This window comes from Gopherus flavomarginatus, chromosome 21, assembly GCF_025201925.1.
Source record: "Gopherus flavomarginatus isolate rGopFla2 chromosome 21, rGopFla2.mat.asm, whole genome shotgun sequence".
Lineage (NCBI taxonomy): Eukaryota > Metazoa > Chordata > Testudines > Testudinidae > Gopherus > Gopherus flavomarginatus.
This window is the reverse complement of record NC_066637.1, coordinates 11322503-11349242: the sequence shown is the minus strand read 5'-3', so window position 1 is coordinate 11349242 and position 26740 is coordinate 11322503. Positions and strand designations below refer to the sequence as shown.

At 41.6% G+C, this 26740-nt stretch overlaps 2 protein-coding genes across 8 annotated transcripts; one reads left to right on the top strand and one right to left on the bottom strand.

The window, feature by feature from the left end:
- The first annotated feature begins 291 nt into the window (after positions 1-291).
- DFFA (DNA fragmentation factor subunit alpha) lies at positions 292-16167 on the top strand. 7 transcript variants are annotated; one of them, XR_007770821.1, is made up of 7 exons: positions 292-469; positions 2473-2634; positions 4589-4722; positions 5734-5923; positions 6123-6277; positions 6736-6928; positions 7265-7352. XR_007770821.1 is itself a non-coding variant. In XM_050931869.1 (7 exons), exons 1-7 carry the CDS (start codon positions 343-345, stop codon positions 15146-15148), a joined length of 1185 nt encoding a protein of 394 aa, XP_050787826.1. In that variant the 5' UTR covers positions 292-342; the 3' UTR covers positions 15149-16167. The 7 variants fall into 7 exon arrangements, 6 of the variants coding, with proteins under 6 accessions (XP_050787826.1, XP_050787827.1, XP_050787830.1 ...); XM_050931869.1 differs by lacking the exon at positions 6736-6928 and adding an exon at positions 14932-16167 and having other exon boundaries at positions 7265-7464; XM_050931870.1 differs by lacking the exon at positions 6736-6928 and adding an exon at positions 14883-15090 and having other exon boundaries at positions 7265-7464.
- A 3203-nt stretch (positions 16168-19370) lies between these two features.
- Positions 19371-26525, bottom strand: CENPS (centromere protein S). The gene is made up of 3 exons (XM_050931875.1): positions 26436-26525; positions 21275-21341; positions 19371-20071 (listed from the first exon to the last, which is right to left on the bottom strand). Exons 1-3 carry the CDS (start codon positions 26438-26440, stop codon positions 19913-19915), a joined length of 231 nt encoding a protein of 76 aa, XP_050787832.1. The 5' UTR covers positions 26441-26525; the 3' UTR covers positions 19371-19912.
- Between the last annotated feature and the right edge of the window lie 215 nt (positions 26526-26740).

Sequence of the window (26740 nt, the reverse complement as noted above, 5' to 3'; positions counted from 1 at the left end):
GCACTTGTGTTCACAGAAGCACACTCAGAGAGCTATACATATAGTTTCTCTTTATATATATCCTGATGGCCGTTGTAGGCCGGTCGGGTGGGAAAGGACTACATCTCCCAGCATGCAGGGGGAGAGGGAGAGTGCGGCCGCGTTAAGCAGTAGCTGCGAGGCTGATATGTAAAAAGACTACGTGTCCCGGCGTGCATCGGGGTGGGGTCTGTGGAAGAGCCGCGCTCTGGGAGCAGGACTACAAGGGCCGGCATGCACCGCGCTGGGGCTCGTCTTTAGGCTAAGGTGCGAGGGGAGCGGCTTAACGACTGTTGCTCCTGAGCCCCAGGCTAGGAGGGGGAAATGGCGGGAGAGGGTCCCGGAAGCGGGGAGGGGGTCTCTCCGCTGAAGCAGTGCCTGATCCGGCGGAAGAGCCAGCAGGAGCACCACGGGGTGGCGGCCTCCTGCCTGCGGGAGCTGCGGAGCAAGGGTGAGGGGGAGCGGGGCAGGGATCCTCTGGGGGGGGGATGTAGGTGATGGGAGAGGGATCCTGTAGGAGAGGGGGTGGGGACAGGGAAACAGTATATGAGGGAGAGTCTGGGAAGAAGGGGCTGGTGCCTGAGGGGGGTGTGCTGGGGCTCGGGCATGTTTGTTTCAGCCCCTCTCCCCCATCATACCATGCTGCCTACATTACTCCAGTGAGCCCTTCCTGTTGTGGTGGCCCCTTCTTTTCACAGCTGGGCAACCCCACGTTGGCATTGTGGGGAGGAATAGGGCATAGGAAACGGTGTGAGGGAGGTGCCGTGTGACTGGGAGGGTGCTGGGGTTAGGTAGAGCAGTGGCTCTCAACCTTTCCAGACTATTGGACCCCTTTCAGGAGTCTGATTTGTCTCGTGTACTCCCACGTTTCATCTCATTTTAAAAACTACTTGCTTACAAAATCAGATATAGAAATGCAAAAGTGCCACAAAACATTACTGAAAAATTGCTCACATTCTCATTTTGACCATCTAATTATAAAATAAATCAATTGGAATATAAATATTGTACTTACATTTCTGTGTTTAATATATAGATCAGTATAAGCAAGTCATTGTTTACATGAAATTTTAGTTTGTTCTGACTTCGCTCGTGCTTTTTATGCAGCCTGTTGTGAAACTAAGCAAATATCTAGATGAGTTGATGTACCCCTGCGGTAGCGATTCCCTTTGTGGACTGTGGGTAGGCTGCTGGGAAACTGTTTTATTTCAGTACTGAAACTGGCACTGTGCCACACTAGCCCATTCTGCTTCCTGTTGCGGGTCTCTCCACAACTGGTGCTGGGCATCAGCACCTTGGCATCATGTATTACATTCCTGAGGGGCTGCACTTGAGAACTTTCCCTGGGCAGCTATCCGTTCAACACATGGCTTTAAGATTATGAATTTTAAATACTGTTGAATCCAGGCTTTGCCCATGAAATGTGATACCTGGCATTAATAGCTGCCTGGCTTATGAGTGGTGTGTGTGTGTGTGTGTGTGTGTGTGTGTAGAGCCCCACTGCTGGTTTCTTTAGGTTCTAGGAGGCTGGCAGAGTTAAATCTCCCACATGCCCAGAGGCACTGAGCTATCAGGTCCCACATACATCGCTGTAGATGCTTCTCAGATAAAGCTCATGTCATGTTAAAGGTTAAGCTTTGTAATTGCATTAAGGATTTTTAAGCTCCATTAGAGATGAAAATTGTTTGGGCTAAATCTATACTATTCCCTTCAGAGAATACAGGCTGTGTGTACTTGTCTTGTGCTCTTCTTTAAAATGACTAGGTGGATTAGTATTGCATATGCAAGTAAAAATGACTAAAAGCGTATTCTGATCTCTTAAGTCTCCTTGCCCCTGTGGGTTCCCCTCAACTGCCAAGGTGCTGATCGGCACTACAGCCACTTAAAACTGATGACAAGCTATAGATGTGTATTGCTGGACAAGCCTTGAAACCTAGTGCTGTTGGAAAGGCCTTTTTATATATTTGTGTTACCTGGTCTGGCTGGGGGAGCTCCAACCCAACCTCTCTACACCCACCTGTTTCTCCTTGATCTATCCAGCAACATTTCATGAGTCTGTATGTCTGACTTTACCACCTTTTATGTCATAGACCAGGAGGCTAGAGGATTAAAATTGAGGACCTGTCCTGGTGTCAAGATAGGGAGATTTGGAAAATGTATAAGTGAAAATGTAGTTTCTAGGCTGCTCGGCCTAGGGTGAACACCCAGGAAAGGAGGATTTTTTTTGAGCTTGTATCAGGAACAGCATTAAAAATCTGTATTGATGGAGACAAATTAGTAAACATAAACCAGAGAAGAGTTGATGTACAGGACCTGCATGTGGACAGAGGCTAGTCACTGACCTGACCTAGCAGTAACCCCAAAGAAAATTTGTGTTTATCATATGTGCATAAAGGACTTTGTTTTTGCCTTTCCACGCTTCCTTCTGCCTCATGAAAACACTATCTTCTGCAGCCTGTGACATTCTGGCCATTGACAAGGCCTGGGAGCCCATCACCTTAGTTCTGGCAGAGGATGGCACCATTGTGGATGATGAAGATTATTTCCTGTGTTTACCACCCAACACCAAGTTTGTGGCACTGGCCAGGAATGAAAAGTGGACCAGCAGCTACACAGGTACAGGGCTGGAGGGGAACTTATTGTGACGGATTCCCCTCCTCCCTCTTCAGGGTGCCACCTGGGACTGAGGTCCCACTGAGCCTGCCTGACCCACCAGCCTGGGCTCCCTTTACACTATTGCTGAGGCAAGCCAGCCAAGCCCTCCCTCAGGCTTCAGACTGCACTTTACCAACACACATAAAGGTAGGGACACACCCAGCTGCAGAACTTACAGGCTGCTGAAGTCAGCTCTACATGGGATGACTCAGCTAAGAGATTGCCCAATACTCAAGTGCACCCTCCCCCCAAGAGGGTAAACCCAAAATTGTACCGTTTTGCGCTGCACAGAGAACTGTACAGTGTAAGCTCATGAAATTCGACCCCTCCTTCAACGTGGAGAGGGATATACAAAGCTTTCTGCCACAGGTTATGATTTCTACACACAGTGGTTTTAAACAAAACAAAAGCAAGTTTATTAACTACATAAGATAGATTTCAAGTGATAGCAAACAGATCAAAGAAGATCACCTAGCAAATAAAACACACACACAATCTAAGCTTAATATATTTAAGAAACTGGTTATAAGTAGGAAATCCTCACACTAAATGTTGTTTTAGGCAGATTGCAGAGATTCTTGAAGGCAGGCTGCATTTGCTTGCAGCTTAAAATTCTAGATATTCCTTTCACAGGCCAGACAACCCTCTAGCCTGGGCTCAGCCCTTCTCCTCTAGTCCAGTCTTTTTGTTCTCAGGTGTTTCCAGCAGTCCTCTTTCTTGGATGGGGAATCAATGAAGAATGACCAAACCCTGATGATGTCACTCCCCTCCCTTAAATACTTTTTGCATGTGGTGGGAATCCTTTGTCTCCCAAGGTGATTCCCATCCCCGGTCAGTGGAAAAACACTGGTATCATCATGGAGTCCAGTACCAGATGACTTGGTTACATGTCCCTGCAGCCATAATTCAGAGTCTGTTTGCAGAGTCCCCAGGAAGACTTTCTAGGAAGGTGGGAGATTAGCATCTTCAAAGACCGGTTGTTTTTCCTAACTCCCCTTCCCAGCGAGCCAGCAACACTGATTGCATTCTGTCTAGTGGGTGTTCCTCAGGTATAAACACATTTGTTATAGTGTATAGACAATATTCCTAACTTCAGTTCCCAAAATGATACATGCATTCACGTAGGATAATCATATTCAGTAAATCATAACCTTTCCAATGATATCTCACATGCCTTATCTTGCACAAAATACATCATAATTATGCCATACTCATATCATCATAATATTACTATGAAGAATATGGGGCATAATACCACACTTATGTCTTAACTTTCCAGACACCAAGACCTCCACTGAAGATAGACTGATGACTCTGATGGAGGCCTACTTTAAGTTACCACCTCTGCACTCTCCCTCCTCAGGCTTGAGAGGAACCAAGTATTACGGACATAGTGATATTGGTCCTTCACCCTCCTATTCACTTACAGAAACTCACTTGTGCTGAAAACTGAGAAAAGGGCAGGGGATGATGATAATTAAGGGGTGGGGAGAATAGCAGCCAAGATTGAGGTGTGAGGGACCATTCTTTCTTCACAGAAATTCTTGACAGACACCATGAAAAAAGAATTTTAAAAAATACTTTAAATGTTAAACACCTCATTCTCCCTCTAATCAGTCACACAGACAGGTCAGGGCAAGAGGCTGAGTCCAAAAGGCTAATGATTATTTCCTGGAAGCAACATTTTGAACACATTCTAATTCTAGTGTAGATTTCATAGCTGTGATTCCAACTCTGAGATAAGAAAACTCCAAAGCTCAAAGCTAAGAAGCTGTTTAATTTACCACATTTATCTCCTGTTCAAGAGCTTTGTCCATACACCCCCTCAGTAAGGGCTGTTTAGATTTTGTTGTTGTGATCTTTGCAACCATGAATTTTTCCACTCTTATGACTGTGGTCATTTCTCATGTGTCAGATGGGGGCACAGCCTGGCTCTCAAGGGAGTCCATAGATGAAGTGGACTGTGGTGAAGAGAAGTGGAAGCATCTGGCGAGACAGCTGAAGGATGACCTGTCCAGCATCATTTTGATGTCTGAGGAAGACCTCCAGGTATAATGAGAACCCATATGTCACACTTCTCTCCTTCTTTCAGTTTCCTCACTAGAGGGGAGAGGGTGGAATCTTAGAAGAGAAAAATGCATCAGTTGGTCCAAATTCAAATTCTGTTGACTTGGCTCTGGTGCAGGAGTGAAGTTCTGCTCTTGGGGAAATGTTCTCCCAATGGAATGAATAGGCTTTTAAAAATGACACTATGTAAATTAGTTTACACACACAACACACTGTCTGTTCTCCATTTCCTCGCTCACTTGATCCAGCGTCCCTCCTCTCCATGCTGACTCTCATCTTTTCTACCTTCTCTCCCATATTGATGCTGTATCCCTACTTTTTTTGGTTCTTAGACATAGACTGATTCATCTCTTATCCCACATTTTCTCATTCCTCACTAAGCTCTTAGTTCCTTCCTATAGGATTTGCATCCTGGCCTCCAACTACACCTGTCCTTTTTGTTTGTCTTGCACTTTGGTCTTTGGAGGGGTTTGGAAGACTTGAGTATTGGTTCCAAGAAAATGATCAGCTGCATGCCAGAACTCTTCCTACCCCTTAATATCTGCACATAATAGGATTTGGTCTTAATGATTGTCACTTGTAGTACATATTCAGCAATATGGATCAAAAGTTACTTTCCAAAAGCCAGTCCTGTTGGTGTTGGCATGTCTCACTCAAACTGATCAGTGGGGTTTTCGCTGCGGAATTGTTAGAATTTCTCTGTGTTGTTCCAAAAGTAGGTGGTGATTTCACACCTGAGAGGCCTTTGACTGCAGGTAAAGAACTTTGGCTTGTGGGAGTGCCAGTTAAAACCACTTATAACCTGGCTGACTTGACTTGGAAATGGTTAATAAAACTTTCTGTATCCTTGCAAGGTTGAGACTTTGTTTCTCTGTACATGTAACTTGGGAGATATGCCATCTTTACAGCTCTGTTGTAGTCAGTCCGATAGAACAATCAAAATGAGGCTTACCTAAATCAGTCCATGTAGCAGGACTCCACTGTTTTGTTTAGGTTCTCATTGATGTACCATGTTCAGACTTGGCCCAGGAGCTTTCCCAAAATCAACCAAAAACCCAGATGTTACAGGATACCCTGCAGCAGGCGCTGGACAGACGAGAGGAAGAACGCCAATCCAAACAGCTCCTGGAACTCTACATGAAGGCCTTGAAGAATGAAGGCAGCATTTTAACTAAGGCATCTGGTAAGGAGCATGAGCAACTTTCCAGAGACATCTGAAAGGGATGGGGAAATGAGAAAGCTCTATAAGCCATTGCTGCTGTGAAGGAGCTTCTGGTGATGCTGCAGTAGTTGGTGCAAACTGATCAAACCGCATTCCCAGCCCTCCACTTGTGTTCATGCTGCTGGCTAATGTTAAACACTGTCTCCCTGCTACTTTTCAGAACCTGATGCTGCACCCAGGGAGGAGATGAATCTAGTCGACACTGATAGCAGCAGTGCAGGTGCCTCCACCAAAAGACCACTCAGTAGCGAGATCCTTGTTGCACTGAAAGAGAAACCTGCCCCAGAACTCAGCTTAGACAGTCAGGATTTAGAGGTTGGTAACTTTGGTCTTCACCATGTTCTAGACAGGCTGACTGGCATCTCCCTGTGGAGAGAGGGGATGTGGGGGAAACTGCCCTTTCACCTCTGGAGACCCAACTGTTGCTCTAGTTTAAGGCACAAAGATAATGAGATTTGGTCTTATTTCTCTCCACTTTATTAAACCCCAGTACAGTATATCTTTTGTTCAAAATCCCAGCACTGTAGAACTTTGCCGCAGCATATACTTCGTCCATGCCTGGAAATCCCCTGTGGTATCACCTTTTCTTTTTCCCAAGCAGTAAAATTACTCAAATACCCTTCTCCCCTGAAAGGAACCTATCATGGGAACTTGTTGTGAGCTTTGTTACAATTCATAGGAAATGGCCACCAGGAGTTCAAACTAAGACTGTTTTACGAGCTAGCTCTTTGAATGCAAATCTGCATTTAGCAGTATTTTTTTTATATTATCAGGCCAGCATAAAGGTCCCAGTAAAACAGAAAAACAATGTAAATAAACCCCTATCTTGGAAATGTGAAGATTTCTAGAATTGCCTCTCATCCTGAAGAGTTTTCATCTTGGTTGCAAGGACCAGTGACTTCCTTGTTTGCTTCTTTCTACTGTAGACAAAAGGAGTGAAAATGTATTGATTTTGTTTGTCTGGAGGTAAGTCATTCAGGCACCTGCTGGACCTTTCCAGCTCCTAACTTCCAGATGCCAAGTAGAATTAAAAACAAATTAGGCTTGAAAGGTAGAAACTTTAATTGAGAGAAGTGTGAAGCTCAAGAATAAATGTGTTAGACCCCAGTGAGTTTTTGGTCTTAATTAAATATACCAAATCATTGCTAGTGTTTCAACAGTTCTCTCATGGATCCACCTATTTTTACTGGGGGGAAGGGGGTTCAGTTCCAGAGGAGTGTACCATTAGGGGAAATTCTGGCTGTTGTAAAAGACAAGGCGTGGGGCACTGAGGATTAGCATGTCCAACTTTTTCTTTCACAGCTGGTTTTCAAGGAAGACACAGAAGCCTTGGCTCTGGCACTGAGCTGGGATAAGGAGAAGACTGAAGCTCTCCAGCAGGCCTGTGATCAGGAGCTCTCGAGGCGCCTACAGCAAGTGCAGGCTCTACACTCCCTGAGGAGTATATCAAAGGGCAAGAAAAAGCTGCCCTGGGGAGACTGGTTGAGTTCAAAACGCAAGAAGTAAGAGACTTTACAGCACTCCTGCTGGCAATGCTTTAAATGTCAAGGAAACATGGGTCTCTTGTGTATTAGAGCCAACACAATCAAATGATGTGTTAAATTCCCCATGTACCGGTTTGCTGGTCATACTATGCCCTGCCTCTAGAGAACTAAAAACTGGGCTTGTCTCTGCCTCTGTGTTGTTAACTGACAGGTTTAATCCCTCTAGTGATAGTCTAGGATCTCATGTAACCAAAAGCTTTATTTTTTTTCCAGAGTAGTGGTTCTTGTCCAATAACTTCTGTAAACACAACCCCCCCGCACCCCAGTAGTCCATCGATCTGATGATGACAAATCTGAGCAAGTCATCTATTGTTGGTCTATACAAGCCAATTCTAGAGGTGCACATTTGGCTGCAGATGGTGCATGGGAAGTTCATAGTCAGTGGGTTGTGCGCTGCTGGTGCTCTGTGACGACATTCACGTGCCTCTTGTAGATGTCGGCAGCTGTCTCTCTCAAAGGCGATGCAGTTATTTCTGACTGTTGCACGCCACTGTGTTCTGTCGCTGGCGGCATCAAGGTCCCTGGGTTTGATACTGCTTTACTGCAGATTGGCTTTGATGGTGTCCTTGTAATGTTTTCGTGGACGACCTATATGCCGGATGCCCTGGGAGAGCTCACCATAGAGAAGCTGGTGGGGGATTCTGTTGGCATCCATGCGGCTGACATGACCGGTCCAACGTAGCTGTGACTTCATGATCATCATTTCGATGCTTGTCATTTGGGCTCTCTCGAGGACCTCAAGATTGGGCACTTTGTCTTGCCAATGGATCTTCATGATGCTGCGGAGGCAACGCATGTGGAATGCTTCGACACAACCAGTGTCCTGCTAAATGTTGCATTAGAGAGAGAGATTTTGAATGCAGGACTGGGAGCCAGATGCTCTTCAGTTCTAATCCTGACTAACCTTCTCTGGGGTCTCAGGCATCTCACTTGTCTCTTCCCTCCCATCTTTCAGATGTGGGGAGTTACTTACTCAGAGGGGTATTGTGAGGCTAAGCCTTGGTGTATACTTAAGTTTTACTAGCATACCTATGTCAAGTGGGAGGGGGGAAAAAATCCCACCCCCTAACCAACATAGTTGTGCAATCAATGGGCCAACTGTAGGTGTATTTCTACTAGGAAAAGAATTATTTTACAGGTATAGCTTACTCCATTCAGGGAACTGGTTTAAGCAAGAGAACTTTTGCTAGCGTAAGCTGCATCTCCACTTGGGTATTTGGGTTTCTTCTACCCATATACTGGCAAACCCTTTCAAGTATAGACAAGGCCGAAGTTAGAGGGCACTTTGAAGACTGCTGTATGAGCATGAAGGTTTCCACACCAAATTCTGAGGCTGCACAGGAGAGTGCAGACCAGCACGCTCTCTTCAGATTAATTTCTACACAGAGTGCAACAGTGAGAGATGCAGTGTTCTCAGTGCCTGTTCCTGGTGAGGCTTATTACAGTTTGGTGTAGTCATTACTGCCAGTGTGCAGAGTTTTTCCAGCTACCACTTTATGTGGCATTGACTGAGAACCAGCCTGGGATCCAGGGACTTGAGGTTCAAATCCTGGTTCTGATAATTTCTTGCTATGTGACTGACCAAATCATATTTTAACCTTTTGTGCCATTATTTCGACATGCTATTACCTCCCCGCTGTGGGAGGAGAGTGAGAACTGATATTTGTAAAGCATGCTGAAAATTAAAATGCTTGTTTTTTAAAGGGCTTCAGAGAGCAAACTTCATGTTTGGGCTTGTCTATATTCCTATCTTTTATACAACATCATGACAGTTCTTATTGACTGACGTATTTTTTTTAAATCATTTGAAACACTTTTTTAATGGAGAATTTTAATATTAAAAGCTTATTATACTATTAGGCTGTTTGTGATGCTCACACACACTGCCTGGCTTGTTGTATATCTCCAAGAACATGACTGTCTAATTACTGGAAGCACCCTGATATCACCCAAGCACCAAGGGGGCTGCTTGTCTCAGATTTTTTGTTTTTTTTTTTTAATTGTAGTGTTTGTGGCAATTAGCCTTCCCAAAGGTGCCACTTGGCTTTGACCCACATTAATGTTGGTAACAATGCATTAGCACATACATCCTCTGTTCTATTGATAGTTCTGTCCTAGGAGAGCAAAAGATAAAAATGCTGAAGCATTTAAAAAAGAGGCAGTAAATGTTTAATATACACAATTATACAGTATTTCCAACACTGCAAAACCAATTAATCTAACATTAGGTTAAGCAGTGGAGTAGATAATTCACTTAATGTATAGCAAAGCAGAACATTCAGATATGCCCCTTGTGTACAGATGTTGCAATCTAGTTTTTAATGAATGTGCCATAACTACGTTTACTATAGTGATAATGAACATAACCTCGAACCAGTTCTAGTGTCTCTGATGTAACTTGAGCAAAAATCTGCTGTCTTATAGGAAAACTAAGTTTAACTTTTATTTCCTACAAAACCATGCTGAATCTTAATTAGGACTAGATCTGACTTAAGGGTGTCACTTACATCTTTCTAATTGAAAGGTATTACCTAGACTTAAACCTGGGATCCCGATTGCCAAGTACTTACTGAAGTGCTCTCTCATCTCTATGAAATAAAAGCTCATTCTTGGCCTGAACTGCCCTTTTCTTTTACAATGGAACAATGTGTGTCCCTGAATTGGGCAGGGAAAACAACTGTTTGTCACAATACTTGTCTACCTTCTCACATTGTAAGCAATTTTCCTGCCACAGTAGATGAAATTTTTCTCCTGTTGTAGGCTGCCATAACTGTATTGAATGTTGATTCGGGATAGAACATATGCATCTGATATACTGCTCAGACAAGGCCATGCCTTTTTCAACTGTGTAAAGATAATTTACTCCTGAGTACAAATTCAGCAATGAATTAGACCAGACAGCACCATGCTTTGTCAGTTTACTGATTCTCCTACTGGGCAAAGAACAGTTGAAGGCTTGCCAGATTTTTTTATTCTAAAACCTTATTTTCTGAGGGGTACAATTCATGCAAAGCTGAAACTTAGCAAGCAAAAGTTCATCCCAGTTTGGAAATCCTGTTGGCTTCCATTTATGTAAGAGAAACAAAAGTTGCTCTTTATAGTTACCTTTTATATTATAAATTTATTGCATGCCATTTTAAGTATGAAATGTGCTATCCTTTATCTGCTGTCTAACTCATTGCAGATTGCACTAGGTCCTTTTGGCTATTAAGTAACGGAGGCCACACTGCTCTGTTTTATAGTAGGGCTGCAGTGTTGCGTTTTATCTAGTTTTTCCCCACTCTAGATTTAAAAAAAAAAAAAAAAAAGACGATAGAGGTCTTAAATTGCTTTCCACCCTATATACTGTTATATGCAGAGCCATGGGCAGGGCTCCTTAAACCTGTAAAGCTCTATATAAAACTATAGTTCCATATAAACACATTTGATCTTGCAGAACTTGATTGATTGACTATAGACCTACCACAGCATGACTTCCAGAGTACTCTGAAAAAAAACAGGTATGGCTGCTTCCTACAAACAAGGTAACAATTAGACTCACACTTAATCTAGGACAAAACACTTTACCTGATACAGACACAAAATAAATGCAGCTTATTCAGATTTTCCAGATGTTTTGGACCTACTTTTCTTACTCATCTAGCATTTAAAACACTCCCAGATGTTTGCCTTGCGTAAGTTTGAGATTCAAGTTTGGTTGATAAAGGTGACTAGTATTGCTATAATATATTTAGACTTCTGTAAGGCATTTGAATTGGCATTGTCCAACATTTTGATTTTAAAAAACTAGAGTGTTACAAAATTAACATAGTAAACATTAGTGAATTAAATTGGCAGATAGGTCTTAAAAATGTAATTGTAAACAGGGAATCGGCGTGGGTATGCATGCAGTGGGGTCCTACAGGGCTTCATTTTTGGCCCTATGCTATTTAATATTTTTATCAGTAACCTGGAAAAAAACAAAATCATGACTGAGAAAGTTTGTAGATGACCCAAAAACTGTGGGAGTGGTAAATAACAGAGAGGACAGGTCACTGATTTAGAGTGATCTGGATCTCTTGGTAAACTGGGTAAAGGCAAACAATATGCACTATAATATGGCTTAACTGTATATGTCTAGGAACGAAAAATGTAGACCATACTTACATGATGTAGGACTCTATCCTAGGAAGCAGTGAGAGAAAAAGATTTGGGGATTGTAGTGGATAATCAGATGAATATGAGCTCCCAATGTGATGCTGTGACCACAAGAGTTAATGTAATAACTGGGATGCATAAACAGGGGAATCTCAGGTAGGGTAGAGAGGTTATTTCACTGCTGTATTTGGCACTGATGTGACTACTGCTGGAATACTGCCCCAGTTCTGCTGCCCATAATTCAAGAAAGATGTTAATAAATTGAAGCGGGTTCAGAGAAGAGCCATGAGAATGATGAAAGGATTAGAAAACATCTTATGGTGATACTCAAGGAGCTCAATTATTTAGCTTAACAAAGAAGATTAAGGGGTGATTTAATTACAGTTTACAAGAATCTACATGGGGAACAAATATTAGCTCTGCATTCTAGCAGAGAAATGTATAAAATGATCCAATGGGTGGAAGTTGAAGCTAGACAAATTCAGACTAGAAACAAGGTGTACATTTTTAAAATTGAGTACTTGATAATTGGAACAATTTACTAAGTGGTGGATTCTCCATCACTGACAATTTTTAAATCAAAATTGGATTTTTATAACTGAAAGATATGCCATAGGAATTATTTGGGAAAATTCTATGGCCTGGGTTATACAGGAGGTCAAACTAGGTGATCACAACAGTCCCATCTTGCCTTGGAATCTATGAAGCTTACTTTTAATTTATACTAAACAGTAATGTGTCTCATGTATAGGTTAATGTTGACACAAAAAGCACACTACTGGTAGTTGTAACAGCATTAAAGAAAGATACAAGTGCAGATATTAGAAAAAAACAACACAAACTAGGTCTTCCAAGAAAACTTTAAGAGAAGTGAAAAGTCTTTTCCAGAGCAAGCTCTACAGTAATATAGTATATAGTAGGTGGTTGTACTAGATAATGGTATGAATAACTTAAGGAACAAGAATTAAAAAAAAGCATGATCCTTGCAGCTCCTCTATAGATAATGCCATTGTAACTATTTATTAAACCTGCTCATGCAGTCCCTCCTCCCCTTAGAGGATTTTGGGAAAATGAGAACTGCAGGATCAGACCAAAAGTTGTTGGGCAGTTGACAGTCAGCCTTTTATCTGAACTGTAGTGCAAATAGTAACAACTTAGTACTTTTCAAGAAGCTCAGTCCTTATGTTTGCGCTCCATTTCAATCACAGAATTATTTTTATCTACAGTTCTATTCAATTTTTATTAGAGAATGAGGATGGGGAGAGTCTAACTACACTTATTACAAAGAGACAGTGTTGGTTCACGTCAGAGACCATATTCATCCTGATTGAGGCAGCTGTTGCTAAAGTCACTCTAAAATAGATCTTCAGGAAGCTATTTTGTTAGCAGGAGGAGAAAGTCTTCCAGAAGAAGTTCCTGCAGGGAGACTTTTCCCATGCTCGAGGTTGATGAAAGGCAGATCTCTCTTGCCAGTTGGCCAGCTGTACCTCCTCCTCCAACTGGGATATCCAGACAGCCAGTGCAGAGAGGAAAGTGAGCAAGGTGCTTCTCTTTGCATCTGTCAGTTCCTGGAAGTACTTGTAAAAAAAGAAAATTATTAAACTTGCAGGGAGAAACCCTTCCTCCAGGTGAGAGAGGGCAGCCTAAAGTGTGGCTGAAAGGCACATCCTGGCACAGAGAAGGAGGTCACATAGCACTTATGTCTGTACTCCCAGTAACAGTTGCCCACTGTTTCTATTAATGTATTTCAGCAACGCTGGGGCAAGCTAGCAGCGGGTAAAATCACGATTTCCCAATTACTGGTACTTTTTTTCGCATGCTCTGAGTCCAGCAGTGAGACATTAGGGGGATACTTAATGTTTATAAAACACTGAATTCCTCATTTGAAAAGAGCTGTTGCTGGTCACAATATTATCTTTAAGTTAGCACAATCATTCAGTTTTCATATGGAGAGGCAGAGCCATATAATGATAGCTTAGGCATCTTAAAGGAACACCACCTGGAAATCTAGTCAGATATTAAGAACTAAAAGATACTGCACCTGCCAATTTCTTTGGTCATAAAATCATCTTCCTCTTTGTTTTAAAATTACTTTCTTTTCCCTATTGCACGAGACCAAGGCAAACAAGCTGCTTATATAAAAGAAATGGAAACTGCATACACAGTAAACTGACTTTTTCCTCTCTAATATTTCAATTAATAGTAGTCTTAATGTTACTTGCCACAGCAGGTATAAAAGACAGAAGCATTATTTTTAATCTGTGTCCTTTTAAAAATTCTGTTACTGTCTTCAACATCCTTTAAAAGTCCCACCAAAAAAATGTCAAGAGCTATCAGCTAATAAACTACCAAACTACAATGCTGTAGCTCGTTCTATAATTTCAATGAAAAATCCTTTTTTAATGGTCAAGTTTATGTACTGGTTCTTGGATCTTTTTCAAAAGAGTATAGTAAATCAAATACTTAAAGCTGAAAACTCTTTAAATGGCTAATTTAATGACATTTTTTAGAAACCAGTAAAAGCATTCAATTATCTTTATAAATTAAGGCACTTTTTTAGTGTAGACATATATAGGCAGCTAAGTGACTAGGCCATTATGTTATTGAAGTATTCAATTCAGAGTCGAGTTCCCTGTCTGGGGCTGACAAATCTCTTACGGCAAGATAGGATCATTTATCATGAAAGATGCTAACGCACTTCAACAAACTGCAGCTCCATTGAGTTGCGACCATTTCTGGGGTGGAGGAAACAGCAGCCAACTGACATGATGATTGTATGTGTATGTTGGGGAGGGGAAAGGGGGAATTTTGGTCAGAGACAACTGATCAAGCCATTATGCTTACTGAATTTCCCTAGGACTTTAATGTTAGGGGAGCAAAGAGAGGACTCCAATGTTGAAGGTCTCATCTAAATGATGTATAAACAACATGATACAAACAAGGCAGTTATTGTACTACCAAAGTTTATGCTTTTAAAGGCAGGTCAGCCTCTGAGGAAGTACCAAATCCCCACTAAAGTAAGGAGTGGGATAAACAAGAAGAGGAAGTAGAGGGCACAGAGCAGAAAAAGGGGGAACTACAACAAACCAATGCCTTGGGTTCTCCTGTTATTAGATCTTGGCAATTTGAGTACCCTGTGCCCCCAGATGATGAACTGTTGTTGTTCACCTGGGTACAGTAAAAGGAAAAAGAATGAATAACAAGCATTATAGACATAATGGTTTTGTATCCATTCTCAGCTTACCTTGCTGTCTTTCAATATGTGTCTTTCCTGTACTGGATGTGCAGCAGCCCCCATCATCCAGGAGACAGAAGTCAGCAGGAGAAGAAAACAGGCGGAGTGGTGGATACATGTGGAACACTGCCTGATACAGCTCTGCAACAAGCTACTTCCCTGCCTTGCAAGTTATCTTTTTTCCTTTGGGCAGGAGCAAAACTTCCAGCTCAATTATTTTTATATTTCAGCAGCCCCACCTTTTCACATGAAAAAACAAAGAGCAATTAACTTCCCAACAATACATTGTTTGGATTTAACCCTTAATTAGAGCTTCTGGATTGTGCTGCTATTAAGTGTGAATTTGCTGTTAATTTAAAATGCATATGCATTGTTTGCTAAAAAAAAAAAAAAAAATTCCTCACCATTATTCCTATAATGACCAGGCAGTCTTGAGTACAAAATAGGGTGATTTAGCTGCAAATGATTCATGATTGTGGATTTTGTGCAGGGGTTTGGTGATGGGAGGAGAGGCTGCAGAGAGACAACTTAAAAGCAGAAGCACTGCGCCTTATGCTATCCTGAATGATCAACATTTAACCTCTAAACAGGGCCAAGAATCCTCCACTGCAGCAACCCACTGAAGTCATGGGTTTCAAAAATGTAATCATTACTGCATCTGAGCAAACTACATCCTGGAAGTTTTTTCTTTTTTGTGGTCACCTGGTCAGAAAGAAGCTGCCCTGGCTGAATATCCTCATAGAGTGACATGTCCTGAGTTGCCCACCTAGCCTCAGTGGTTGTCTGTCTTCCTAGGACCATGGCTGCAGACTCAACACTCTTCAAAGGGACCAGAAACCTTGGGAATGGATACAGCGCTGCTGGAGGGTCTATCAGAGAAGCCTTGCTTTGTTTAAAACAAGTTTGAGATCACTTACAGTTAATGTAAACAACTGAGCTGTTTTTGATCTTAGTGCTGTGAAGTGTAGCTATATCACTTTCAAAGGTTTCCACATTCTCTTCACAGAAGTGAGCAGTAGCATCCCAACAGTTCTTTGAAGATGATGTTAACAGGCAGCTGGAATGAAATCTTAAAAATGCTAGGGATCCGCAGAGAGCATCTAAAAGGAGGAGGATGCAGTTTGGATCTGTCTGAAGTTCTTTGGGTGAGCATATGAGGCTCAAAGATTCAATTTCTTTCCTGCACCACAACCCAACCCAACAATAGCTGGAACCTTTGACAGACTGAGTATAATTTGGATCAAGGAGTCCTAGCAGTGATTTGGTGTTAAAGGACAGAGCTGAAGGCATACTGGTCTTTTGGTTTGTGAATGTAACCAACATATTTAAATTTTATACTTAATAGTTTGCATTTTAAAGAGATTTGCCAATATTAACTAAATAGCTGCCACCAGTCATGAGGTGTATAGGCTCTGTCCAGCAGGTGGCAAGGAAAGGGTTAACCTTCTGCCTTGGGGAAGCATCTATCAGCCCAGAGTGCAGGAGTTTCCAGGGAGGGCAGCTGTGTAGAATGAATTATTTCCTCCTCCCAGGCCATTATAAGAGGGGTATACTCTGGAGACCCAGGATCTCTAGCGCTTTGCCTACAGTATAGAAAATTTCTGTGCTATGCCTGGACCCCACCCCCCCACATGCTTTATGTCCACCTAGTGCTCCAAATGGTTTACATGCCTACTAAATATAGCTAGATTGATTAAGCTTGCTTTCAGCAGAACTAAACACCAGTTTAGTCTGCACAATGTAAGTGCTAGTGTGGATGGCACTAAAATAGTACCCATAGTCTTCTACCTACTGTCCCACAGGGTACTACAGCTTTTTCAGAATCTGTTGTTTCTGCAGGCCTCGCCAGGAACTGTGGGAGATGTACCCAGAGAACACTGACCCTGTTTAGAACAGTGCTAGTGTGGAATAGTTCAGAACACTAATCAGCACGGGTCTATTCTCCCCCCCTCTGTTCAATTAGGAACAGTTAATTCTTTAATTTAGATGGGAGAGTAATATTAGGGAAGGAAATAATACTCAGTCATTCCTGGCTCTTAAATTCTGTGCTCATTCCTATAATGACGGATGATTATCCCCTTTCTAGAGATGGTAAAACTAAAGCTGAGAAAGGTTGCACAGAATCACATGACAAGACAATATCAGAACTGGGAAGAGATTTTAGAAATCCTGATTCTGAAGCCTCTTCTCTAATCAGTAGTCTTTGCTATTCTGCTTTCAGATCATAATTCTAAAAATATTATCCTATCTCTGCAGTCTTGCCAACTCTGAGCATTTAAAAATCATGAGTCATGTTTATTTTTAAAAAATAGATTTGGGGTTCATTATATTTGCCTTCTAGTTTCTGGGTCTTATAGGGTACACTTGGTCATATTTTCAAGCTTTTTTCCACAACCATGAGGGCCTTTTTTTTTTTTTTAATTTAAATTAAAACAGAGATTCTTATGAAATCACTTGACTCCAGGAGCTTAAGCTTTACAAAAAACACCAAATATCACAGATGTTCGCAACACTGTCTCAGTTGCCATAATGCTAAGATGCAGTTAAAGAGAACTCCATGCTGAGTGCCATCTGAAATAGTAGTTTAAAGAGACTCACTCCTCATGGAGTCAGTTCCACCCAAAAATTCGACAGCTGAAGTCTTCCACAGCTCATACAGGAACAAATTCACACAGCACCAGAAGTTCTGTGGAGCAGACAGTATCAAATGGCAGATCAGCCTCAACATTAGACACTTCTATGGACTTTATAGCCTCTTTCTCATAATGGCCAAATAAATAATCTGATTTAAAAAGTGAATAATTTAAATATCACACGGAGTAGTAGGAGGACCCAAATGATTAGAAGATTGAACAATGTCAATGGCACAAATGTTCTTAAGGATATAGCCACCAGGGGCTTGGGGTCATAATAAGCCAGTCACATGTTTCAGAATTCTAAATATTTCTGATCTGGTTGGCTTGTATAGTGGTGAAGAGCACTACCCTACTATGACTCCAGAGACTCCAGTTTAATTTTCAGACATAATCCCCAATTCCCAGCCCCTCTGAAGGTGACAATGCTATGGAGGGGTCACACTCAGCTAGATAGTGATCCCCCCTGGTGGTTGCTTTGAAAGCAGCACTGAAACTCAGAAGAGAGGCTTCCTTGGTATGGGATTCAAACTGCTATTTCAAAGTTCACTGGGGACTGTAGGGACCTTTGAGGAACAAAACTTTTGTGGAAGCTCAACAATCAGTCTTAGCTAGAACAGAGGGGCACAGAGAAATTCCATTATGAATGTCATTTCTTCCCTGGAAAGAGAGTCTTATGGTGATATATAACTCATCCAGACAAATCTTTGAGCATATATCCTCTTCCCACAAAAACAGGCCAAGGAAACGAGGTATTTGTTAATTTGGGAGAGGCATCTGATTGGTATATTCAACGGTAGAAGTGCAAGGATTCATTTAATTTACTGTTATATAGGAGTTTTGAAATAATAGAAATGTAGGGCTGGAAGGGAGGTCACCAAGTCCAGCCCCCTTCACTGCAGCAGAACCAAGTAAACCTAGACCCTGACAGGTGTTTGTCAACCTGTTCTTAAAACCCTCCAATGATGGGGATTCCACAATCTCTCCTGAAAGCCTATTCCAGAGCTTAACTACCCTTAAGAGTTAGAAAGTTATTCCAAATAACTAACCTAAATCTCCCTTGCTGCAGATTAAGCCCATTACTTCTTGTCCTACCTTTGGTGGACATGGAAAACAACTGATCGTTGTCCTCTTAACAGCCCTTAAAATATCTGAACACTTACCAGGTCTCTACTCAGTCTCCTTTTCTCAAGACTCAACATGCCCAGTTTTTTTAACCTTTCCTCATAGGTTAGTCTTTTTAAACCTTTTATCATTTTTGTTGCTCTTCTCTGAGTTCTCTCCAATTTATCCACCTCTTTCCTAAAGTGTGGCACCCAGAATTGGACAAGTTATCCAGCTGAGGCCTCACCAGGGATAAGCAGAATGGGACAATTACCTCCTAGGTCTTACATATGACATTCATCTTAATATACCCCTGAATGACAATCTTTTTTGCAACTGCATCACATGTTCAAATAGACACAGGTTCATTGAGCTGAGAAAGTCCATAAGGCAGAGCGCTAACTGGGAACAGCTCAGGATGACTGAGCTGCACAAGTCTAAGTTCTGGAAAGGGCAAAAAAGAAGCTACTGAAGAGGCCAGTCTTATCCCCCTACATATTAGAATCAGAATAATTATTTAGAAGTGACCCTGACTCATCGATCCCATCCACTGTAAAGAAAGTTGAGGACACATCCAATAGTAGTCCAAAGCTTTGACTTCAGCCAGAAGGTCTGGTAGCAGCAGAGAAGATGAACTAATTGTAGGATAGGTTGTCAGTATCTTCTGTTTCATCTAAACACAAGGGCTTGAAGTACAGCTTGTTCATCTTAATTAAAATGAGAGTGTTGCACACAAATAATTTCACTTGGGAAAATTATGCAGGAAAATTTACTTTAATAGCCAAAAAGAATGACAAGCTGAAAAATGTTTATACACTTCAGTAAAGCAGCAACCAACAAGTGTGGAGTATCACAATTCAGACTGGCAATTTGAAGAAGCCAACCACAAATGACATGGAGGATTGCCAGAAAGAGCCCTTCACACTCTCTAGATTATTTTACGTGGCTAGGTAAAGGATACCTTGCTTTAGAGTTTCAAGCACACAATAATAAATTCTCTTTTGGGAAATATAAATAGAAAAACATGAAAATATTATGGCAATACTTGTCTTTGTAAACCTTCCTTTGATGACTTCTAAAAAGCTTTTGGTATTGATGCCTATTTTTGCAGATGGAACTAAAATATTAATCATGTTCACCTAAAACCTAAGGACTCAAAGCTATAGCTACCTCACAAAGGCATCTCCCAATGGAGTTCCCATACAAATAGGCTGCTGTTTCCCTAAGATAGTATTAGATCCTTACTGCTCCATGTTTCAAAGCAGAGAGCAAGCAAAGAAGCGGTTTGAGAGGAAGATCACGCCATGTTGGAATCCTCACTCTCAGCCATAACAGCCTCCACTTGCTCATCAGAGGTGGTTCTTCCTTTTGCTGCGCTGGACTTCTTTTTCTTCCTTTCCTTTTGTTCCAGATTATTCAATGCAAGCTCTTCACTCTTCTGGGTGATATACCTTAGCTAACAACAGAGAATTAATCAGTCATTTGTTGGGGACTCAGCCTGTTTACACTCCCTAAGAAAACAAGCTGGCCAACTTCCAGCTGTTTTATTTTTTGTATAAAACCTTCATTCTCAGTTGGATTTCTGTAGAAACATCTTAGAGAGCTGAAATCCCAGTGCTGGATCAGGGCCTTGGCTTCGATGTTGTGCCCTGTTCCCTGACTAGCACACAGTTACTAACAGCTATGTTTACACAGATCTGTAGCTAGCACAGTTGTGCTTTCAGTATGGAGAGAGCACAATAATCTTGTTTCTCCTCACAGACACACCACACCCAATTAAGTTATACTGCATCGGGTAGTTAGGAATATAAAATAAAGCTCCAATCCTCACCAATTCTTCTGAGATGGGCTTGTGTCACATGTTCCACATGGAAGGAAAAAGTTACCCAGATATGGCTAAAATTAGCAGCTGTGGCATGCTTGCAGAGAAGTGTACAAGCTTGCACAGAAGTACCTGTTTAGATTTAAACTCCTCAGAACAAGGGCTGTATCTCTGGTTTCTGTGCAGTGCCAAACACAATGTTGGTGCTTAACAAATACTTGTTCTAATGTGAAGGATTTATGTTCTCTTCCTGATGAAGTTTAGATGCTTACCAGGATAACTGTTACATGTAACAGCTAAGTTACGTGGAATGGACATCGGATCTCATTCAGGCCATCATATGACAGAATATTTACAGAAATCTGGGAAGAATAATCCCCACTTTACTGATGTGTTAGGTCATTTAGCAGCATTGATGAGATTTTCCTGACCCAAAACTCAAAAACACGATGACAGGAAAAACAAAAGACTCTCTTTCCAAGTCTGAAGATATTGTAACATGTTCATTGGGGGTTATGTTCTGTACCTGGGGCCTCAGCAGCTTTGCTGTATCTAGAACACGGCTGATGCTCCAGCTGTAATCAGATCTGTGCTACTATACTGAGGAAGAAATGTCAAAAACTAGAGCAGGATAAAAAAGAAATCAAACTGGTTGCCAAGGATGCTGGTTGGAAGATTGGTCTTGCCAGCCCACTATCCATATCTTTTACTGGGTTATAATTCAACAACAGGTGTTAATTTCACCACCTATTGTTTTTATGCAGATAATCCTGGGAATACTCTTGTAATTTATTAGGAATAAAATGGGGGGAGGGGAGGGAGAGGTGTTAATCTCACCAAAGAGTTGCTTCTCCTGGCCAAAAGCTTCACATCTTCTGAATTGATTACAGTTCGTTTTCCATGCCTGCATTAAATTAAAAAAAAACAACCAGTTTTCAGTATGTTTGCTGAGACCTGTAGCAAAGGGGTGTTAAAAAACACTACGTAAAAAAGGTCTGTACACCTAACCATGGGCTCTCTCACCTTTATCTGACTATCTTAGAATGAGATGGATCAGCAAGAGTCCCCAGTCACTCTTATTTATGATAATAGGTGATATTTAGACAGACCACGGGTCTCAATGCTCTTTACAGAGATGCATATTATCCCAATTTTGCAATGCCCCTTAGGGTGCTAAGCATTTCACAGAAGACTTAAAAAGAAACAGTCCCTGCCACAAAGATCTTACAAGTTAAATTGAGGAGAAAAACTGGCATTGAGCATTCAAGCCACTTGTCTAAAACTTACATAGCGAATCAATTTCAGAACTGGCAACAACCCCAAGTGGTCTGGGTCTACAGATCCTGCTCTAAGCCACACTCATTTGAACCCAAGCAGTCTCCTAAAGCTCTGCTGTTCTTGAGATAAACTCCCATGTCCAAACCTGAAAAGGGTGGCAGGGTCCACAGAACATGTTAAAATGGTTTTAAAGTCCTTCCTGAAGGAACGTATCCAAAAAATAGTAGTGGGTAACTGTACCTCTGCAACCAGACCCCTCACATGCAGAATTCCACCATGATCAATTATGTCTCCAGTCCTATTCACCTATTAGCCATTATGAGAATTGGTAAGATGACATGGACTCCAGTGCCAGCAATACGCAGATGACACACAGCTCTACTTCTCCTTCACCATCATTGCTAAGATGGCCCAGGGCTTTGATTAAATCAGCTCGTGGATGAACAGAAGCTGGTTGAAGCTGAACCTAAGCAAGACTAAGGTGATGCTGGTGGGAAGAGGAAAACACTTCGAGGAACTCGCAGTTATGGTGCAGTCTCCTTTGGTTGAAGGTACACAACCATAACTGGATAATTCAGTCCATTGTTTAGGAGGGCTCTTGAGTCCTCGCTGATGCTAAGCTGTCACATAACAGCATCTATGAGAAACATTTTCTACCATTTCCAGTTGCCTATGTCTGGGTCTTAGCTAGTCACTATTTCTAACTCTGAGTCTAGGAATGTGACCTAGCTGACATCCTTCCTTGGGATGTGGGATGCTGTAATCCAGCTGCCTAGACCCTGAAACCAGTGGCTTAGACCTCGTAAGCCTGCCAATCACTCACACATGCACTCAGAGTTTCACCTGAGCTGTGGGAACTTTGGCTTTCAGTTTACGGACTTTGGGGACAACATGGCAGAAAAGCAAGGAGAACAGACTCGGAAAGGAAGTTCTTAACCACAGAAACTTTTCTCTTAAGGCAGTTGAGAGTCCCAGATTTGGAAAACAACAAGAAGTCCTGAAACACACCCTCTCATCATCTGATCTCACTCTTCCTGCAAGTCTTTGTTACACACTGTGACAGTCAACTCCCCTGCACAAAGAAGGACCTTGCTCTTAAACAGGACCTCTATCTCTCTGCCACATATTCACACTGAGAAGCTCCAGACCCGGGAGTCAGCTTTGCCCCTTTCCTGTGGGCCCCTACATAGAGACACCACTGTTCCATGGGAATGTGCCAGTAGTTGAGACAATCAAAATCGGCAGCCTTAGATCAGAGTCTTGATGGCTTTGCAGTCCTTCAATGGGATGTTAAACACCTTTCCCGGTCAGTGAGCACGTCCAAGATTGTGCAGTCACAGCACCAAATATTTCCACACATCGTATGAAATAAGTTCATAATCTGACATGGACATCTCCCATTCTGTCACACTCACCATCATCCACTTCAAGTGCAAGGCACATTTCTTCAGCTAGCCTTCTCTAACACAAACATAGTGCAAGTATTTGTTTAAAAAAAAAAATCTACCCAAACACTACACACAATTTCCTCTCTAGGAAGAGAATGAGAGAGAAAATGAACCACACATGATGGATGTTAGTCACATCACTTAATGGTTTAATGGAAGGTGCTCAGATTCTATGGTGATGATGGCAATAGAAGAACCTATATAGAACTGAAAATTGGCACCTCAAACAACGCAGCTCCCTCTAAACACCATCTGAGGTTACTGGGTCAGTTTTGACCCAGAGTGCCACCTACTGAATCCCCAGCACCACTTTAAGCTCCCTAGTTCAGCTGGATAAGACACCCCCATACTGCTAAGCACTGAGAGCTTGTGAGTCATCTAGTCCCACTCATTTAGATGATAATGCATTTCCCTGTCATCTAAAGGCACTGATTTAAAGCTATCACGTGCAAAAAATAAACCCTTCCAGTGACCCAGAGGAAGAAGTGTGCTGGCAGGCAGCCACACAGACAGATGATGGAACACTGGGAGGGGAAGGCCTCTTGAGAGGAAGGAGAGGCCTGAAAGAGAACAAGGTGTAAGACAAGAGTGCAGAGGCTTCAGAGGGGTGTTTAGGAAAGAAGCCTTGGAAAAGCAATGAGAGTGAAGATGTAGATATGGGTGAAGTTGTGCAAGGTCTTGATGGAAGGGACAACAAGCTTGAACTTGATTTCAAAGATGTGGGATTCAAAGAGGGGAATGATACAGTTCCAACAGCTGGGAAAGGAAGGCAATTTTAGCAGTAGTGGTTTGTACAAGCGGAGGAGTGGCAATAAATGAAGGGATGTTGAAAAAGCAGAGATACAAGGATGCTTGGGCACTTCATGTTATAAGAGTCGAGTTGACCCAAAACAGAGATTTAAGATCCCCAGGGTTTTTGCATACAGAAATAATACAATTGGGAGGACGGACAGTTGGCACCAAACCTGACTTGTTAGTACACTGAAAAGCTTCAGCCTCTAGAGTCTTCAGTCATTCAAATGGTTTCATAAAAACTTTCAATAGCAATAATTTTCTGTTACCCGAAGTTCTAATTGAACGGATGAGCACAAATCAAGGCACATCACACAGCAGAAGTTTTACAAGCTTAAAGCCAACTACTGTTACTCTGTTCTTCAAGAAACACTACTACTGGTAATAAGCATAGCAAAATGATAACCTCTGACTGTGGTTACTGTGCTGTATTTATCCAGACACCTGCATGCAATTACATTAGAGAGAACACAATTCACACACAAGACTACACTCAGGAAGCAACTTTCAATACTAGGGCTTTATTGTCCTCTAGATTATTTATTTATTTTGTATTGTGTATGGTTTTTTTCCTTCCATGGTACAAACTGACAAAGAAATTCTGAGACCAACAGATAGGAGGGGAAAAACAAGCCACAGTATTATCCAGAGTCCTTAAGACGTTATTCACATCCATTAAAACAGTTTCTGAGTCAAGCACTCAGCAAACTTTGGAAAATGCCCTGACAGCTTTGAATCAACACTACAAATACAGACAGTGCACTCAGATGAAAAAAAATTCAACTCTTGACCTCAACCAAACAATGAACACTGAATAAAAGCTATGTTCTAATTCAGCAAGGCTTCAGTATCTATTACCTAACCTCACAATCGCCCACCAAATGAAAAGCAGGCTGGGCCCCTAGAAAAACGCAGAAAGTATAGGCACTCTCAAATACAATGAGATAGGAGGATAGGAAAGAGGTAATTCTGTATCCAAATAAGTCACTGAATAGAGAGCAAAAAACCAAGACTTTGTAAGGATTAAGTATTCTTGCAGTACCTACCTTGCAAACATTTCAAGGTCTTTTGCAAAATTTTCTGAAAGAAAAATTTTAAAAAGACATTTCACACAAACACTTTCTAAAGTCAACACGATGAAATCTATTTCATTTCTATAGCAATTATGGTGACCAATAATAACATCTCACGTACAGAACACCTTTTGACTCAAATCATTTCAGAAAATACATATAAAAAACAATGCTTGAAATGTCACCATCCTTAGGAATGAAGGGCAGCACCCATGCAAACAAGCAGAGTAAAATATGATGCACAACAGCGTGCGGATGTGATGGATATTTTTCGATAGGGACACCAGGGCAAGTCTCTGTGTATGATTATATAATAGCAATAAACTTCTACTCTTACAGACATTGCCCTGGGACCTTTTACATCCATGCAGAGCAAAAAGAACCTCACACTTTTAAAGTCTCAGTCTGAAAGACACAAACAGCATTATACTCAACTTATCTACCTTGGAAGCACGATGGGTTGCGTTGTTCTGCTAGAATTTGAAACTGTGGTCTCATGACTTCAGGTATTACAAACTTGAATATTAGACCCTTAAGCCATCTACTCTGGCCAAACACCTATGGCTAATCTCAAGTGATTAATGTTTATAAACCTCTATCAGTGCTAAACATTATTATGGTTTCCTGTGATACTGCTGGAGAGGCCCAGTCCACATCGTGGCTCTATGGCAGAAGTTGTACCTGGGGAGAAAATGACACCCTTTGGGGCTAATACCCAAGTGTTACAAGAAGTCCCGTGCACACAAAGTAGCCATGGCCTTGTTTGTTTTTTTAAAGCATTCCACTAATTGCATTTATTTATTTCAAAGACTAGATATAAAATGGCAGTGAAGACTGCTGGACCATTGTACATGATAATTTCTAGTTAAGGAGAGAAATGAACAATAAGCTGACTTGGTAAATAAAGCTAGGTCAGAGAGATGCTAAGCAAGCATAAGCTCCCCAGATGGCCGAAGAATTTATATAGCAGTTATCGTGCAAAACCACCTGAAGCATTTTCAATTTAGCGAAAACAAACAAACAAGAAGTGCAGAAAACACTTTCAAGAAACTGAATAGCTACCACACAATAGAAAGGCAAGCCTCATCCCTGCAGTAAGAAAAGGCACACACTGCTTTCCACCATCAGGCATCAGCCAGAACAACCATGTTATCTGGAACCATTATCATATACATTCTTGAGACCAGTTTCTTAATGTGGGCCATTTTGTTGCATAGATGAGGCCATAAATGAGGTTTCACAAACCATGTGTTAAGTACCCCCTTCATGCCAAGAAAATAAAGTTCATCTTTCTTGTACCCTTTAAAAGTGACCCAAGACACAGTCTAATTCCAGTTCTATTTTTTAAAAAGCACTCAGTCTCCACTGATTGTTCCTGTGTACAAATATAGATATGTATGGACATACCACATTGCCTAAAGGTGATCTCTGAAATAGCTGCAACGGTTTGTTTGCTGAACTGAATGCCTTTGTCTTCTGCAACTTCTTGGCACAGACAACCAACAGTGTAGTGAACTGCAGCCTTTAGCCTCTGCAACAATCCAAAACAATTACACAGTTGACTTTACATACCAATACATCATCTCTCACTTAAATTATAAAGAAACATTCACTGACTGAAAGGATAAAACATACATCATTGTTTAACAATACAGAACAAAATAATTGCAACAACAGCACATTATGAAGTGTGTAGTGCCATAAGTGGGTAT